The sequence below is a fragment of the Coffea eugenioides genome, chromosome 1 (assembly GCF_003713205.1).
Source record: "Coffea eugenioides isolate CCC68of chromosome 1, Ceug_1.0, whole genome shotgun sequence".
Classification (NCBI taxonomy): domain Eukaryota; kingdom Viridiplantae; phylum Streptophyta; class Magnoliopsida; order Gentianales; family Rubiaceae; genus Coffea; species Coffea eugenioides.
This window is the reverse complement of record NC_040035.1, coordinates 33,619,836-33,635,796: the sequence shown is the minus strand read 5'-3', so window position 1 is coordinate 33,635,796 and position 15,961 is coordinate 33,619,836. Positions and strand designations below refer to the sequence as shown.

General features: G+C 34.4%; 1 protein-coding gene across 2 annotated transcripts; it reads left to right on the top strand.

The window, feature by feature from the left end:
• The first annotated feature begins 6,511 nt into the window (after positions 1-6,511).
• LOC113779356 (hexokinase-3-like) lies at positions 6,512-12,985 on the top strand. 2 transcript variants are annotated; one of them, XM_027324932.1, is made up of 9 exons: positions 6,512-7,279; positions 8,482-8,632; positions 8,758-8,940; positions 9,329-9,403; positions 10,443-10,598; positions 10,851-10,949; positions 11,067-11,194; positions 12,258-12,339; positions 12,427-12,985. In XM_027324932.1, the coding sequence occupies exons 1-9, from the start codon at positions 6,996-6,998 to the stop codon at positions 12,802-12,804; spliced, it is 1,536 nt and encodes a 511-aa protein (XP_027180733.1). In that variant the 5' UTR covers positions 6,512-6,995; the 3' UTR covers positions 12,805-12,985. The 2 variants fall into 2 exon arrangements, with proteins under 2 accessions (XP_027180733.1, XP_027180725.1); XM_027324924.1 differs by having other exon boundaries at positions 8,482-8,644.
• Positions 12,986-15,961: the final 2,976 nt, after the last annotated feature.

Here is a 15,961-nt window from a genome sequence, read left to right as displayed (position 1 = left end):
TAACTTATAATTCTAAGATCATACTTTGACTCAACATGATGATGATGGGAATTGAATCTATTCAAACTTTATTTTCATTTGGTTGCAAGGGTGGCAGACCAAAAGATTTTGTCTAAATGACGAATTTATTCCTCCATCCATAACCTAATAGAGCTAAATCTGAGTATTGCTGTTGGAGATATAAATATTGTGTTTCGTTACATTTAGTTTTAGATGTATGTAATTACACGAATAAAAAGCCTCTAGTTGATTGGTAATTATGCAAAACATTTTTTTTTTTTTTTAGTTACAAAGTGATGGTATTGGCATTCCAAGTATTGCTAATGGCACTCCATTTCATTTTTTTGTAAAAATACATGAAAAGCTAGAATATCATTAATAAAAATAGAGTGCTAATTTCATTAGCTTATTCATATTCATCCCTTTTTATACCATTTACTATCATAAATAGACGAGTTAGATGATAAAGTTGATTTTAATGTACTTTGATCAAGATGGGATCGGGAGTTTGCATGGACGGTTTATAAGGTTATTATTGTGTAGAAATTGGTATATTAGAAAATTTTCATATTATTTTCTTTACCTTTGCTCCTACCTTTATTCTTTTTTTGGATATACAATAAAATTTCACTGATTCACATGAATTATACTAATGGTAGCAGATACATAAAAAAATGCGAAGAATACAATAGATAGAAGATATTTCCTTATGCTATTTAGAAACTAATATTCTATAACATTCTTAAACTCTAAAATTTTCTGCAAATATAAAAATGCAATTCTAGTAGATCGTCATTGCATGTCTTCTGGCTTTGGTAAAAAAGACAACTGCTTGTCCGGGGTTAGTGAGGTCTCTTTAAGTCTTAGTAGTAGCTGCCCTACTTAAGGTAGTTATCCCACATCGAGTGTTGGGGGGGGGGGGGTTTGGGTTAGCTTATAAGTCTCCTGAGGAACCTCAAGAGTTGCGGGCTTTTGTGATTTCCTCGGGGTTTAAGTTTGTAAAATGATCAAAAGTCATCCTGGCTTTGGTAAAAAAAAAAAAAGAAGTCATTGCATGTCTTCTATCGTCAAATCTTTTACGCACGAGTTCTGAATGCCAACAAAAAAATTAGATATGACCAAATTGATATGAGCGATCGCAAATCTAACAAGAAGAAAAGGCCAAAGACCAAAGGAAAACTCTCATTAGAAATAATTAAACTCATTCTAAGAAAATTGTAGGAGAGGAAAAACTTTTTTTAGAAAAATTCTAGGAGAGAAAAAATTCTTGCAAGAAAAATCCTAAAAGAGAATAAACTCTCAATAGGAGAACCTTTAGAAAATTTTATTAGAAAAATAAAAGGAAAACATCCTAATGCTGGAGGATGGAGGTGAACCAATTTGTTGGCTAAAGAAGTTCTAGAAAGTTTTGCAATTATCGTTCAGTTTTTCCAATTTGATAGTAGCATCTTACTACTACAATATGTAACTATGTTGATGTGATTATTAACAAACCCACTTTTACATATTTCCTAGTGTATGATTTCAAAGCTTTGATGAATTTTGTGTTTAAAAGGATTTTAAACTCCTCCATGAATTATCATTAAGCTTTCTATAAACACTTTTAATTGCATCCAACAAATTTTAAAGAATGGGATTTTATCAGCGTGTTTTGCTTTTTTCTTGCAATGCAACAACTTTTAGTTACATGCATTCAGGCATTGCTTTCCTTAATATATCTATTGTATATTGCTAAAAAGTGGTCCAATGATAAACACAAATTCTAATTATATTGTGTAAAGGAGTCAAGCAGAGTCAAGTTTTTGCCTAATTGAGTTGAATTCGATTTAATTTTACGATGATCAAACTCCATTGAACTCGAGCTCGAATTAATCATGCTCAAATTCAAACTTGAACAAGCTCAAATGTAATCATAAAACTTTTTATAATGGATAAGATAAATATTTCACTCTAATAAATATTACAACAGAATAATTATGTATCTATTATTAGGCTCAACGAGCAGTCACGTAGAATATTTCCAGTCTTGAACTGACTTGAAATCTCACTTGAGTTCAACTCATGGTTAATTGATAATGATCGAGTTCGAGTTTAAAATGAATTAACTAGTTCATTTGAAATCTAGTATTGTCACCATAACACGTGACTTCATATCATAATCACAAAATTGAGTCGTCTAGTCATAGTGTATATATAAGTTCAAGGATTATTGTTAATGTTGCTAACATCTTAGGGGCAGGTACATAATTCACAATTTCTATATTAGTGGAAAGGATTGACTTTTCTTATATTATTATTAGTTTAACCATCTTGCTTGGCTTGTTATTTTTTTATAATTTTTCATGGATATTTCTTTTATATATTTTTCAATCACTTTTTTATTTCATATATATCATCTCTTTAAAAAAGCGTTACAATAATTTTGTCGTGACACAGTTAACATACATCTCAGTCTACTAGGATAAGAAAAAAATTCACACTTTTTTAAACATCACATGATGATACATCTACATATGTGGGGATTAGAAAATGCAAATGCCATGATGAGACCCCAACTTACATTACTCTTTTCCACATCCAATCCCTTCTCTTTTTTCCAAGTGAAACAATCCTTAGTTTATATTCCTCCAAGAATTAAAAAACAAAAAAGCCTGAAACTTCACCAAAACAATAATGGTGAGAGACTGGAATTGTACTAGTTACCAGAGAATACAACCCACTGTCTAAAGGCCAATGCAGTTGCCTTTTAGTGCTTAGCTGGAATTAGCGGAGCACAGCTGGCAAGAATGTACGGACAGCCCAATGAGCTGGCTCACCGTCGCCGTTTCTCCCCATATGTCCACAAGCTCCAACTCTGATATTTATGTTGTCTCCACTCTCCTGGAATATCTATTATTTTCAATATATATATATATATATATATATAAACTTTGAATCTTGATAGCAGAGAGAACTCTGAGAGTCATTTCCTGATAATTGAACTAATTCCAGTGATTATATATATATAGCAAATTATCCGAGTAGTCATTGAACTTTTTGAAAAATCAAGATTTGATCACTTAATTATTAATAATATATTTTTATTCATCGAACTATTAAATCTATAAATTTTGAATTATTTCATTTGATTTCACTGTTAATTTTATATGCATAAAGGTCTATTAATAGTTAGATTTGATAAAATTATTAGTAAAATTAGTTAGAATAAATTAAAATTTATATTTTTAATAATTCAGTAAGTTACGTGATTAAAATTTGATTATTTGAAAAGTTTAGTGATTACGGAATAATTTCTTCATATATATATATATTATAAGCTGTCCCAAAAAGCCTTATTTATATCAGTGTATGGGAGGGGAGGACCGAAAGGCAAAGGAGAAGCACATCGAGTAGTCACACCACACCGTACTCCACGTATGAAATGCCACTTTTGCCCTTTCATTTTCTCTTATGGTTAATTGGTTTTAATGTTTAGTTAATAGTTTTTAGTAGATTTAATTTTTAGAATTTAATCAATTTGTTTTGTTGTGCTTGGTGAGTGGAGAGAGAAGGAAGGGGTTTGGTATTACCAAATAGCCCTTGGTTAGATGGGATGAGACTCCACACATTAAAATTGAGGGATTGAACTTTGAAGAATAGCATTTTAACACATACTTAGTTACACATTTCTAGAGGTTCAAGTAAGCGTCTAAATGCAAAGATGTGAGTAGATCAATAATAAATTAGGTATAAAGTAGTTACATTAGCAAGTGCTTAATACGGACTTGTCAGAAACAATCTTTCTATTATAAGTTTACTTTGAAATATATTCAAGATTAGGAAAAATATGAGATCAGCCGGTCAAAATACATGAATTTACTCGACAGATAAACCACAATACGAGAATAGTAAATTTGTGTATGGACACTGGTTAGTCAACTCATACTTGGAGGCAACAATAGATGTTAAAACCTCATTTGCATAAATCATATGTCATTATATCAACAAATTTTGATGATCTGATGTTTACTATGCAAGTTTAGGCCATAACCCTACACCAAGTGTCTGGAGACAGCAATTGTTGAACCCTTGGACCAGTCAAAAGTGCTATCTTTGCACTTAAAAACTATCCATAAATGGATGTATAGCAGATGCAAAATCTAGAATCTAAATTGCAGAAATTGCTTCTGCAATTTTTTTCTCTTGGCTATTAATTAAAAAGAACTATAATCTATTTATTGATCTATGGAAGTTGAGGAAGCTGTTACACTTGCTTCTACAAAAAAGGATGTAAAGTTAATTTCTATCAAAGTAACCTTCGAAGAAGTACATTTTAATTTGCATTAATAAAGCATGTACATGGTAAAATGTAATTACATATGTGCCATAATGGGAAACCACATAATTAATTAACTTCTTCAAATTCAATATCATTCCTAATGGTCAAAACGTCCTCTTGAACGTCAGCATGACCCGTGCTTAGTTCATAGATTTCATTAATGAGAAGTCGACGGCTAGGTCCTCAGAAGAATATTATCCCAAAAAAGCATATTGAAAAAAAAAGTAATAAACACATGCTTCTCTAAATATGTTTTTGAGATACCTTTTTATCTCAACAATTTTCTAGAAAAATTTAAATCCAAATGGAACCAAAGCTGGCATTGGCTTGTTTATTGGTAAATCAATTACTATTTCACTTAAATTTGCTTTAAATTTATAGGCAGGCTACACTTTACACCGATCCTATTCTTATATCAAAACCGAACCATCAATGTCTCTCACGATGGTTAAACACGTATTCAGTTGAAATAAATCTTACAAGCTTACATGTGATTTAACACGTATTCAGTTGAGATTGTTTTACGTTGTGAAACTTTTCTAAAACTAGTTGTAATTACCATTATTCCTGAGGCAAAATCATTGCACCAAAACACCTAGACTTTAGAAACTAGAAATAACGAACAATGAAAATATGATGGGTATGAGAAAAAGAAAAATCAAAACTCAAATTAAGCTAGAGAGAGTGATTAGAAGGAAGTTCTTCTTGTCCAGCCTTGTCTAGAATTATCCTTCATGCTTAAGTCTATTGGCATACTCATACGGCCTTCAAATTTTAAATTAAAAATTGAAGTTCTAGCAGGAGGTTTTTTGTTGAATGTGGTTAGACTATATAAGTTTGTTTACTGCTAATGCATTCTTGTGAAAGTAAAATGTCATTAAATATATCTACAAAATAAGTGCATAGTGTGATAAACTACACAAATAAGACTTGTGGACACATATTTATTTGAAGTTTTAAGATAACTAGCTATAAATTATAACGCTATTATGTTGAAATATGTCCAACTATTTTAACTATTTCGATTGAAACAATCCACATTCAAGAAACTGTCATCAAACACGCACCATCTTTATTTATTTTTTTCCTGACAAAATTAAATGCATTTAGTTGAGAATGCCATAATGCATTCATATAAATCAAAATATTGCACATAAATGCAATAAGGAACTTTCTTGAACTACACTATATACATTTATGGATATTGGTTGTGTGTTTTAATTACTAGCATTATTATCTCTGGTTAAATATGCTTTTTTTTTTCAAATTTTTTGTGTAGTTTTTCTAGCTATATGATTTTTTAAAACAAATTTGTAATCAATTTAATTTACATTTTTCTCTTAGTATCTCTTATAATGGCTAATGGTATACAAATGTTTCTCATGCAAACGTTACTACATAATGTAATTTAGATTATAGAAGCCAAATTTATTTAACATTCTTTTGACACCATCACTTTTTCTGCCCATTTCGATGCATAATTGAAACATTACCAATGCCATAGTCTCAAAACTTCAAACCTAAAGTAGTCAAAAGTAAGATTAAAAGTAAGAAAGAACACTTCTTGGAAATCACATAGCAAAATCACAAAAAAAAAGAGGGAAATACAACTCCTTATTTTGCATAATTCAATTCTCATTTCTAGTCACATACAATCCAAAATTCCAAATCAATCAACAAAGAACTTGCCAAGTTCCTTTCCTCAAATGTAAATAAGTCTCCATCACAACCAAGTCAATTTTACACAACTACAACTTCAAGAGTATTAATTAGTGTATCCATCCAAATTCCATAAAATCAGCTAAGCTTAGCCAACATCAAACCCCAAAATTCACCGAAATTCAACTTCATCCCAAAAAAGCCAATGGGAAGGAGGATTCTTTTGATTTTCCCCTAAGCAGAAAGGTCGTTTTCGTCATTTCACGCCACCTCCCCCTCAACATCATCACACATCCCATTTAAGATCCTCAACCAGACAAAAAAATCCAGTCTGGCAAATTCCCTTCATTTCCCTAAAAACGGTCAAAACAAAATCAGTAAAAAGGTAACAAATCCGTCTTTCTCTCATTTCCCGGGGACAAATTCGTCCTTTTAAAACCATTTATAAGTACATTCCTCTTCGCTTTCCAACAAGCCGAGACCGCCTTCTCCTTTCTCTCTCTAATATTTCTCTCTCTCTCTAAAAACAAACCTTTTCTTTTTTCTCGACTCCTCAAAACTCACCGGAAAAAATTGGACAAAACCGCCGCTCCTGCGAACGACGCCGTTTTCCTTGTATACTCCAGCTATCTTCATCGCAGAGAAACAATCCAAAACGCCGTCGTTCAAGAAAGGGAGGAAAAAAGGACGACGCCGTTTGGCGCCTCGTCGACTGGTCCATCTATCACAGCTTTTTACTACTACTACTTCTACTACCACCACCACCACCAGTTCCCCTGAAGAAAACTTTCAGCCCAGCGACGTCGTTTCCACTCGGGGCCGTCGAACGACCTCGTTTAATCTGCCCAGGCCAAAGAACGCGGTCGTTTGTCCTTCTCTGAAACTACCGCCGTCCTAGAACTCTCCAGTCCGCTCCCGCCGTTTTCTTCAATTTGAAACTCTTCCGAAAACGGCGTCGTAGGGGAGCCATGGTCAGAAACTAGAAGCTAAATATAAGATAACAAAAAGATTGGGGAGGATGGGGTCGATGGGAAAGGTGTTGGGGGTGGGATTGGTGGTGGGTTGTGCGGTGGCGATGTGCGTGGTGGCTGGGACGATGGTCGGAAAGCGAGTAAAGAGCCGGAGGCGATGGAGGAAGGTCGTGAAAATTCTAGAAGAATTCGAAGAAGGCTGCGCCACCCCCGTCGAGAAGCTCCGGCAAGTCGTCGACGCTATGGCCGTTGAGATGCACGCCGGACTCGCCTCCGAAGGCGGTAGCAAGCTCAAGATGCTCCTCACTTTCGTCCAAAATCTCCCCAATGGGTATGTGTTAGTGGTACACGATTTACTATTGTATTCAACTTTCTCTTGGTTTTCGCATTTCGTACATGAACAGTACTATAGTAGTATTGCTATACGCATGTGTAGCGTCGTCTGTACTTAGGTAGGTGTTTTTGCTGAGCCTTTTTGGTGTTTGTAGGTGTTATTTTTTATATGCTTATTGTTATTGGGTTTTTGTTTTTAGTAAAACAAATATTCTGGAATGGGTTTTTGGCTTGTGGCTGTTTTGGTTTGGAGTTTTTTGTTGCATTCTTGAAATCGGAGGTGGCAATTTTGGATTTTTGTGGACTGGTGTTTTGTCTTTTTATTCTTTGGATTATTTAGGTTTTGCTTGGTTGGTTTCCATGACTTGATTCAGAATGCGGTTTAATGAGTTTCATTTTTGTTTTTATTTTTGTAATTTATCTTGAAGCATGTTTTGGTATTGTTTTGGAAGTTAGTTTCGTGGGAAAGGATGGACCTTTTGCATTTTATCGCTCCTTTGTCTTCATCGTGTATGTATTTGTATCATTAGATACTTAATGCTGTAAGTTGCTGCTTTGACATTTGGCATTGCAGTGCTAATTGATTCTTTTGTGTTGTAGAGGATTTACTGCGCATAGAAAAAGTAGCACCTGGGAAATAGATGTCAAGGAGTCGCCCCCCCTTCTTCCCCTCATCTGTTGCTTCTCCTTGATTGGAATTTGTGGCTATATTGAGCCTTGTTATTCGAGACCTGATCTTGTGCTTGAAATCAGTTCTTTGAATAATAAACTTGGTTCTTAATAGGATGTGCATTTCTGGAAAAAATGTTGTTAATCTGCCTGATTGTGGCAGTGACCTTTCTTTGTCGCTTTGCGGTTGGCTAAGTAAAGTAATTATTGTGGATTATGTGTGGCATTTTAAATGTGATTACTTGCTGCATGATTGTGGTATCTATTGGTTTCATTGGACATATAGATGATGGGGTTTTGCACTTTGATTTTGATCCTCCAAAAAGGAAAAATGCTCAGGGAAGCCGCTTAGCTCCTCATCAATGTTTGGATACCCAAAAAACAAAGGAAAAGAAAAAAATCTACATGGTTTTGGTCACAACCATAAGTTCTATACCTATTTTCGCGACCGTTAAGGTTTCAAATCACTGATTTATTGCTGTACTTGATCAACAAATATGTGGAAATTGATTGTAGAATACTTCCTTTCAGGAGCGAGAGAGGCGTGTACTATGGTCTGGATCTTGGTGGTACAAATTTTAGAGTGTTGCGCGTCCAGCTAGGAGGTCAAAGATCTGCTATTCTTGAACCTGGTGTTGAACGACAACCTATTCCTGAACATTTAATGACTAGCACAAGCGAGGTGGCCAAGTTTGTAATCCACATGTTCGAAAACTTTTTTATTTTTTTGGGCTTCCACTTGGAGATTTTAGACAATCTGATGTTGAAAATGGACTAATAATTATTGTCCATTTTTACCATCTGCAGGAGCTCTTTGATTTTATTGCTGCATCTCTACAGAAATTTGTTGAGAAAGAAGGAAATGGTTCTGTGGCTTTGGAAGGCAAATTAAGGGAACTTGGCTTCACATTTTCGTTTCCTGTGAAACAGACATCTGTTTCGTCAGGCATTTTGATTAAATGGACAAAAGGGTTCTCTATTCATGACACGGTAAGTATGAATGTCTTGCTAATTTTATTTTTGAGTGACAAAGGCAGAAGTTCTTAATGAAGATGGTTTGATTAGCTTCGTTTACTTTAAATGCATTTGCTGGTGTGTGTGTATCCAAATCCATGCAGTGCTTTTCTCCAAAGGGTTCTGTTCAGTGCTTGTCTGCATAAGCACTTAATGGTCTGTGGATCCTATGCTTGGTTAGTGCTTGGACCAACATTGCTTAATTGCTTAATTGAGTTGATGGTACTGCAAGTTAGATCATCATTAGGGTGGAGGGAATAAATTGTGACGCACACAGTTTTGCAACTCCTAATTTCCGGCTATACCTGTGCTTGATATCTCAGAGAAGGTAAACTTATGTGGTATAATGATCATTTGCTCTCAGGTTGGGAAAGATGTCTCTGAATGTCTAAATCAGGCGCTAGAAAGACGAGGCCTTGATATGAGGGTAGCTGTACTAGTAAGGACTTCCAACTTCTTTTAGGTTTTGATTTCTTGTTTTCTTTGTGACATATTTTAAATGAAGCTTTGATCTTAATGCTTGTTTTTTTCTTTTTGATCAAAATTTGATCTTGTGCCTACTGTTGCATCTTTGAGTTGCTGATCCTGTGTGCCAAACTTGTACCTGATTTGGCTTTTCTTTTGGTTCTGGCACTGTACTGCTTAGTAGTCTGATACACTTGTCTTGTTTCTTCTTGGAAAAAATTATCTTAGAATTTGTAGTCGAAACATGTGAGAATTTAGAAATTACTTTTTGAATCAAGTTCTTTTGGACTTGTTTACTTTTAACTTTATGTAGTAATTTATAAAAAAGTGACTTTAGCATGTTAAAATGTTTGATTAGGGAGGTCATATGACTTGAAATTTTGATAAACTAGGAAAGATAATGCTTGTGTGCTCTACTTCCAAACATCTTGAGTTGTGTATGTCATCTGTGGCACCAAAATTGTTACCGGTGATAGACTTCTGCTGAATGGAAAAGGGAAACAAAGGATAAATATAAAATCTGAATTGATCTCTCTGCTTGTGGCCCATGAAGTCTCTTGTTTGAATTGGAAAATTCTTGGAGACAATCACAGTTTTTAGCCTTCATCAACAGTTCGGAGCTTTTGTGGGGCCAAACTTATGTAATAAAGAAACGTCTGTTGATGTTGATGCAAAAAGATGGACTAAAGAAATTTCAGTATTAGTTTGTAATATCTTTGTTTGTGGTCAAGATTGCAAGATCATGAACTTATAGTGATTAATAGGATAAGCTGTGCTTTTCCCCACCTTAATCTGACGACAAATAATTGATTCCATTTTTGTCTGGTAGATTTACAGTAGTCATGCATCTTGAAAGGCAAAACCATTTTTGTGTTATTGTTAACGTCTAATGGTTTGAAGAAAGTGCACAACTATTTTAACATTTGAGAGATGCGTATTGAAAGTTTATGTGTGTTACTATGTATTTTTCTGGGTCACAGTTTGAATTTAAGGATTGATTCTGTTGCATGCAGATTAATGATACAGTGGGAACATTGGCCCTAGGGCATTATCATGATGAAGACACAGTGGCTGCAGTAATTATTGGTACAGGTACCAATGCTTGTTACCTGGAGCGATCGGATGACATTATTAAATGTCAAGGCCTTCTTACAACTTCAGGAGCAATGGTATTTCTCCTTCCTTCTTTTGTGATTGCTGCATGTATTATATCCTCCCCCCCCCCCCCCCCCAACACACACACACACACACAACCAAAAAAAATCCACCCAAAAAAGAAAAAGAAAAAGGAGGTTCACTCATGTCTAGTTTTATTGCAAATAGTTCTGCTCCCCCATACATAACAGTAGCCAAATTAAGATATCTCTCTAAGATGAAGCGAGTATTCTTTAGATTACTGATCTTGCATTTTGGATCTTTAGGTAGTCAACATGGAATGGGGAAATTTTTGGTCATCTCACTTGCCTAGAACTTCATATGACATTGAGTTGGATAGTGAGAGCCCAAACCCAAATGATCAGGTATTTTTGGCTTCTTTTATACTTTTATGTACTAGTTTTTTCTAATTTTGATATACTCTTTAGTCTAGTAGGTTGTCTTAATTCTTGGAGGATCCATTGTTGATGTTTTTCATGCAGGGATTTGAGAAAATGATATCAGGAATGTATCTTGGAGACATTGTACGACGAGTTATTCTTAAGATGTCTCAGGAGTCGGATGTTTTTGGATTATCATTTTCGAAGTTGTCGACACCCTTTATCTTGAGGTAAATGCCTGTCTGTCTGGCATTTGGTGGCCTAGTTATAGTTTCCATAAAAAATGGCAACATATATACATCTTTGAGTGTGACTTTGCATGTATTCACTTGAGAGGGGATGGACCAGATATAGAAGTTAAAGATGACTAAATAGATGTCAATGAAAGCAACCCTGCCAAACACTTAAAAGAGTTCTGAGGGACCATGACCATTTTTGTCTTCTTTCTGGAATTTTGCACCTTTTAAAGATGGTCGAGTCATGTCCTTTTATGTAGCTTGCTCTTATCTCTCTGGGTTGGCTCAATTGCACCTGAAAATTTAGTATAGCTGAGTGAATGTTGATGCCTTTGATTTCACGACATGTCTCCAATTTTCCATGTGATGTATTTATCATTTGAGTTTCCAGGTAATCTTATCCATTTGGAATATTAAAAAAAAAGTAATCTTAGCCATTTTTAAATTCAATTATAAAAAATATCATTTTAGGTTCCAATAGTCGTACATTACCCTTGCTCATGGTCATTCCTTGCTAATCATGAGGGCTGTTTGAAGTATCACGAGTGATTTGAAGCAGCCAATTATTGTGCACCTAACAACTAAAATAAAGTATAAAAAAGACCCTCAACTGATTTTGAACTATAGTTACAACTTCTTGATGGTTTTGCTCTGAGCTATTTTGAAAGTAAAGGAGCATGGTCAAGCTGGGAATCCCATGGGGAACTTAATGATTTTCTTAAGACAAGGACATGTCAGTCTTTGGAGTTTGATTGGTGTAAGGAGGTCAAATGAGTTTCCTATCTATCAATAATGCAGTGATCAGTCTTTATCTTCTTGTTCTCTCTTAACAGTTGATGTCTAGTCAATAAATTATACTGTTATATCATGCATTTGATTATGCAAACCGGCTCATGATCCAGAAGGGGTTTCTGTCTGCTCAAATACTTAGTAAGCAGACTTGGTGGTCTATTAGCGGTAGTCAAACCAACACCTCAGGGTTTACAAGTATGGAGTCTATCTATGCTTTGGAATAACATATTTTCTGTATTTAAATGGTTTTTGAAAATTCTTGTAGGTCACCCTTGATTGCTGCTATGCATGAGGATGATTCCCCTGATCTGAGGGAGGTAGCCCGAATTTTAGGAGAGATTCTAGAGGTGAACCATTTTCTGACCAGTTCTTGAGCATCCTAATCTCTGTTTTTGAGTATTCTGGCTCTCAATTTTGGTGATTTGCTTTTGCAGATCGGTGATGTCCCTCTGAAAGTACGGAAGCTTGTTGTGAAGGTATGTGACGTTGTCACTCGTAGAGCTGCTAGGTTGGCAGCTGCTGGTATTGTTGGAATATTGAAGAAAATGGGTCGGGATGGAAGTGGCGGCATTGCGAGTGGGGAAGTTAGGGGTGGAAGCCACAGTAAGATGAGAAGAACGGTCGTGGCAATTGAGGGGGCTTTATATACAAGTTATACTCTATTTAGAGAGTACTTGAACGATGCCATCGCAGACATTTTAGGGGAAGATATTTCCTCTCATGTTGTTCTCAAGGTCATGGAAGATGGCTCAGGAATGGGGGCTGCCGTTCTTGCAGCCGCTTATTCATCCTCTGGTCAAGATACCTTGTAGCTGCTATGAATATATAGTTGCCACATACATAGATATATATATAGCTCCTGTAAATTTTAGGACATAGTTAACTCATTCTAGGAGTGATAGTAAAGGCTAGGCTGTGTATATGTCTCAATTAGTAGACAGTTTATCACATAGCTTACCATTTCATTAATTGGATTTGAGAATGTTCCATTCATTTTTTATATATAGAAAGTAGTGGCTACAAAATGCAGTTTGCTGGCCTAACAGGCCTCAGGTGTAGTGTACTCTTTTAGCTTGAGTTATCATGCTTGCTGATACTGTTAATTCTAAAACTCTTCCATTTGTTAAATTTAGTCTGTTACTTGTCATTATGCTGGAATTCGGTGTTGTAAAGGTTCTTAGAAGACCTTGGGGGACAAAACTGATGTGGTTGAAAATACATTTGAAGATAATAAATTACTGGATATCTGATTCTTTAAAACTTTAGCGGTATGGAATTTTGCAATTGTCCCTCATAAATTAGTTTGAGCTTTCACCTCTACATTATAGCTTACAGTTGATGTCTTCCTATAAAACTAAATTGAAAATTTTTATCTTTATGACATACATTCTGTTATTCATTTTGGATGCGGGGCAAGGATGGTTCTTCAGCTGTCTGTCATTGTTTGCAGTCCAGTCGAGTCGATTACAAAAAGGCACAATGACCAATTCAATTAACAATGAGTGTGTTTGGACGGTAGATTATTTGGAATATGAAATAATTACTGCAGCACTTTGACCTTTAGCCATTCTAATGAGCATTAGATTTTAAACATAGCTATCATCAAATTATGCAAAGAATTTATCTACAAAAACTGACTCTAAAAGCATGTTATATTAAAACAATAGAAACAAACACAAGAATTTCTAAAAGTTAGGATGTAAGTTATCTTTTAGTTTATGTCTATCATATAAGTCGTATGTCATTTAGAGTAGAATTTTCCTAATGTAAATTGTGCTTTATACAATACAATTTGATAACATGTAGAAAGTTGACAAATGGTTGCTGTATCAAACTCATTTATTTCACACCTAGGTGCAAATAGCCTATGGTGATATGGAAGGGATCCAATTCTTCTACAATTGTCAATAGCAATTGAACAATATAATGTAGATGCTAATATAACAGAAGTAGATTCTAAATTAATAAATGTAAACATTAAAATACTAACAAGTAAAAATATAATAATTTTTTTCACTTGTTGAAATTTGTGTCTCAAATTCAATCCCCACCATCCAATTTCAAATTTGTTCACCTCCCACCATTAATCGTTTCTCCACAATCCAAACTGTGATCGCAGAGAACCTAGATTCATATAGAGGAACAAGGTTTTAAATCCCAAACCATTCATTGAACTAGAAAGGTCACGAGTCACTAGTTCAACCATTGGGTTGACGGTTTCCAACCCGTGATGTCATAAATTAATAAAAAATAAATTATATATCACTACTTTTATCATATTTGCAATCTGTACATCCCACTTAGAGGTAAAGACATAGGATCATAACTATGGTCATTTTGCTAATAAATTTATTATAAAACAAACTAAAAGAAAAGCAAAGAAAAAAAAGAGCTATGATTATATCAATATGAGAAGCTTGATATCAATAAAACAAGAATTTTACTTTAGAAAATTAGTAAATTACAAAGTAAAATAAAAAAAATCATAGATTAGGAAATCAAACTTGCTCATATAGTTTAGGCACAAAATTGAACTTTGTTGGAGAAAATCAAACTTTGTTGGAGAAATTTAAGAGATTAATGGTGAGATGATGAAGAGAGGGATGATTTGGAAGAGAGGAAATTGATGGAAATTAGGTAAAAAATTAGAGATAAAAGAAAGGAAGAAGATTGGAATCTTGGGTCTTGACTTGAGTTAACTATAGGTTGTGGCTATCTAATTAGTTTCTATTTTTTTTTTAAACTTTTTGTCTTTTTTTTTTTTTTTTTTAAATTTTGACCAATTAAATGAATCGGGCTGGTTTAGCAAAAACGGTTCTGATTCGACAATTTACTGGTTGGACTCTGAGCCAATTGGTTTTCACTAAATAAAGCGGTTTTTTGACCCCCACTTGGTTTGAAGCATAACTTGACTTGGACAGCCACCGGTCAAAGGTTCAATCAGCTCGAATGGGTGGTCCGAGCTAGGTTTTAAAACCTCGTGGAGAAGCAGAAAGGCCATTTCACAGCAGCTACTTCAGCATTTTTGAGTGATGGGATGGGACTTGGGAATGGAACAATTGCTCTAGGAAGCTAGTACAGTGATGAATTTGAACTAAGAGCCATAAATTATAGGTTTTGATCTCAACTGATTTTGGAGATCTAATTTTAGCTTTTTATATCCAAAAAACTATTTTTTGATGTTCTTAATTATCTTTAGTATTATAATTTTGGATAAAAAAATTGAAAGTCAGAAACATATTTTATGCTGCTTTTGGATTTTGATGCTGGATTGCTTTATTGTGACAGGGAATGTACTATCAAAATTTTGAGATAGTTATTAACTTACTTTCTTTTTATGGTAAGTAGGACGTTTCAAATTTAGGATTTCGAACTAACAATTCCTCCCATTTTACCACTCAATTCAATACTTCCCAATTGCTAACTCACTTGAAATCCAAAAGAAGCATAATATAATGTAGATATTGAAATTACAAGAGTAGATCCTAAAATAATAAATGTAAACACTAAAATAGTAACATGTAAAAATACAACAAAAATTTTCACTTGTTGAAATTTGAGTCCCAAATTCAATCCCTCTTATCCATTTTGAAATGGGATAATTTCAGAAACCTCTCTTGAGGTTTCTAATAATTTCAGATAGCTCCCCTCACGTTTTGAAAATTACACATACCTCCCCTAAAACATAGGTTTCGGTTTCACCTCGATGATGTAAGACCAAAAAGTATATTAATGCCCAAAATTGCCCTCATCTAAATTTTCTTAATATGAATAATCATTAAAATTTTTTAAAAGTCAAGAATACACTTGTATACTACCAAAATTATGAGTTTTATTGCTTAATCAATGTCTTGATATTTTCCATCCCCATGGTTTTCTACATCCACCCAAACTTTCAAACTCTTATGACTTCTTCTTCCGAACAAACTCTTTGTCTTAGATGCCAAAATCCACTGTTGTAATTCTTAC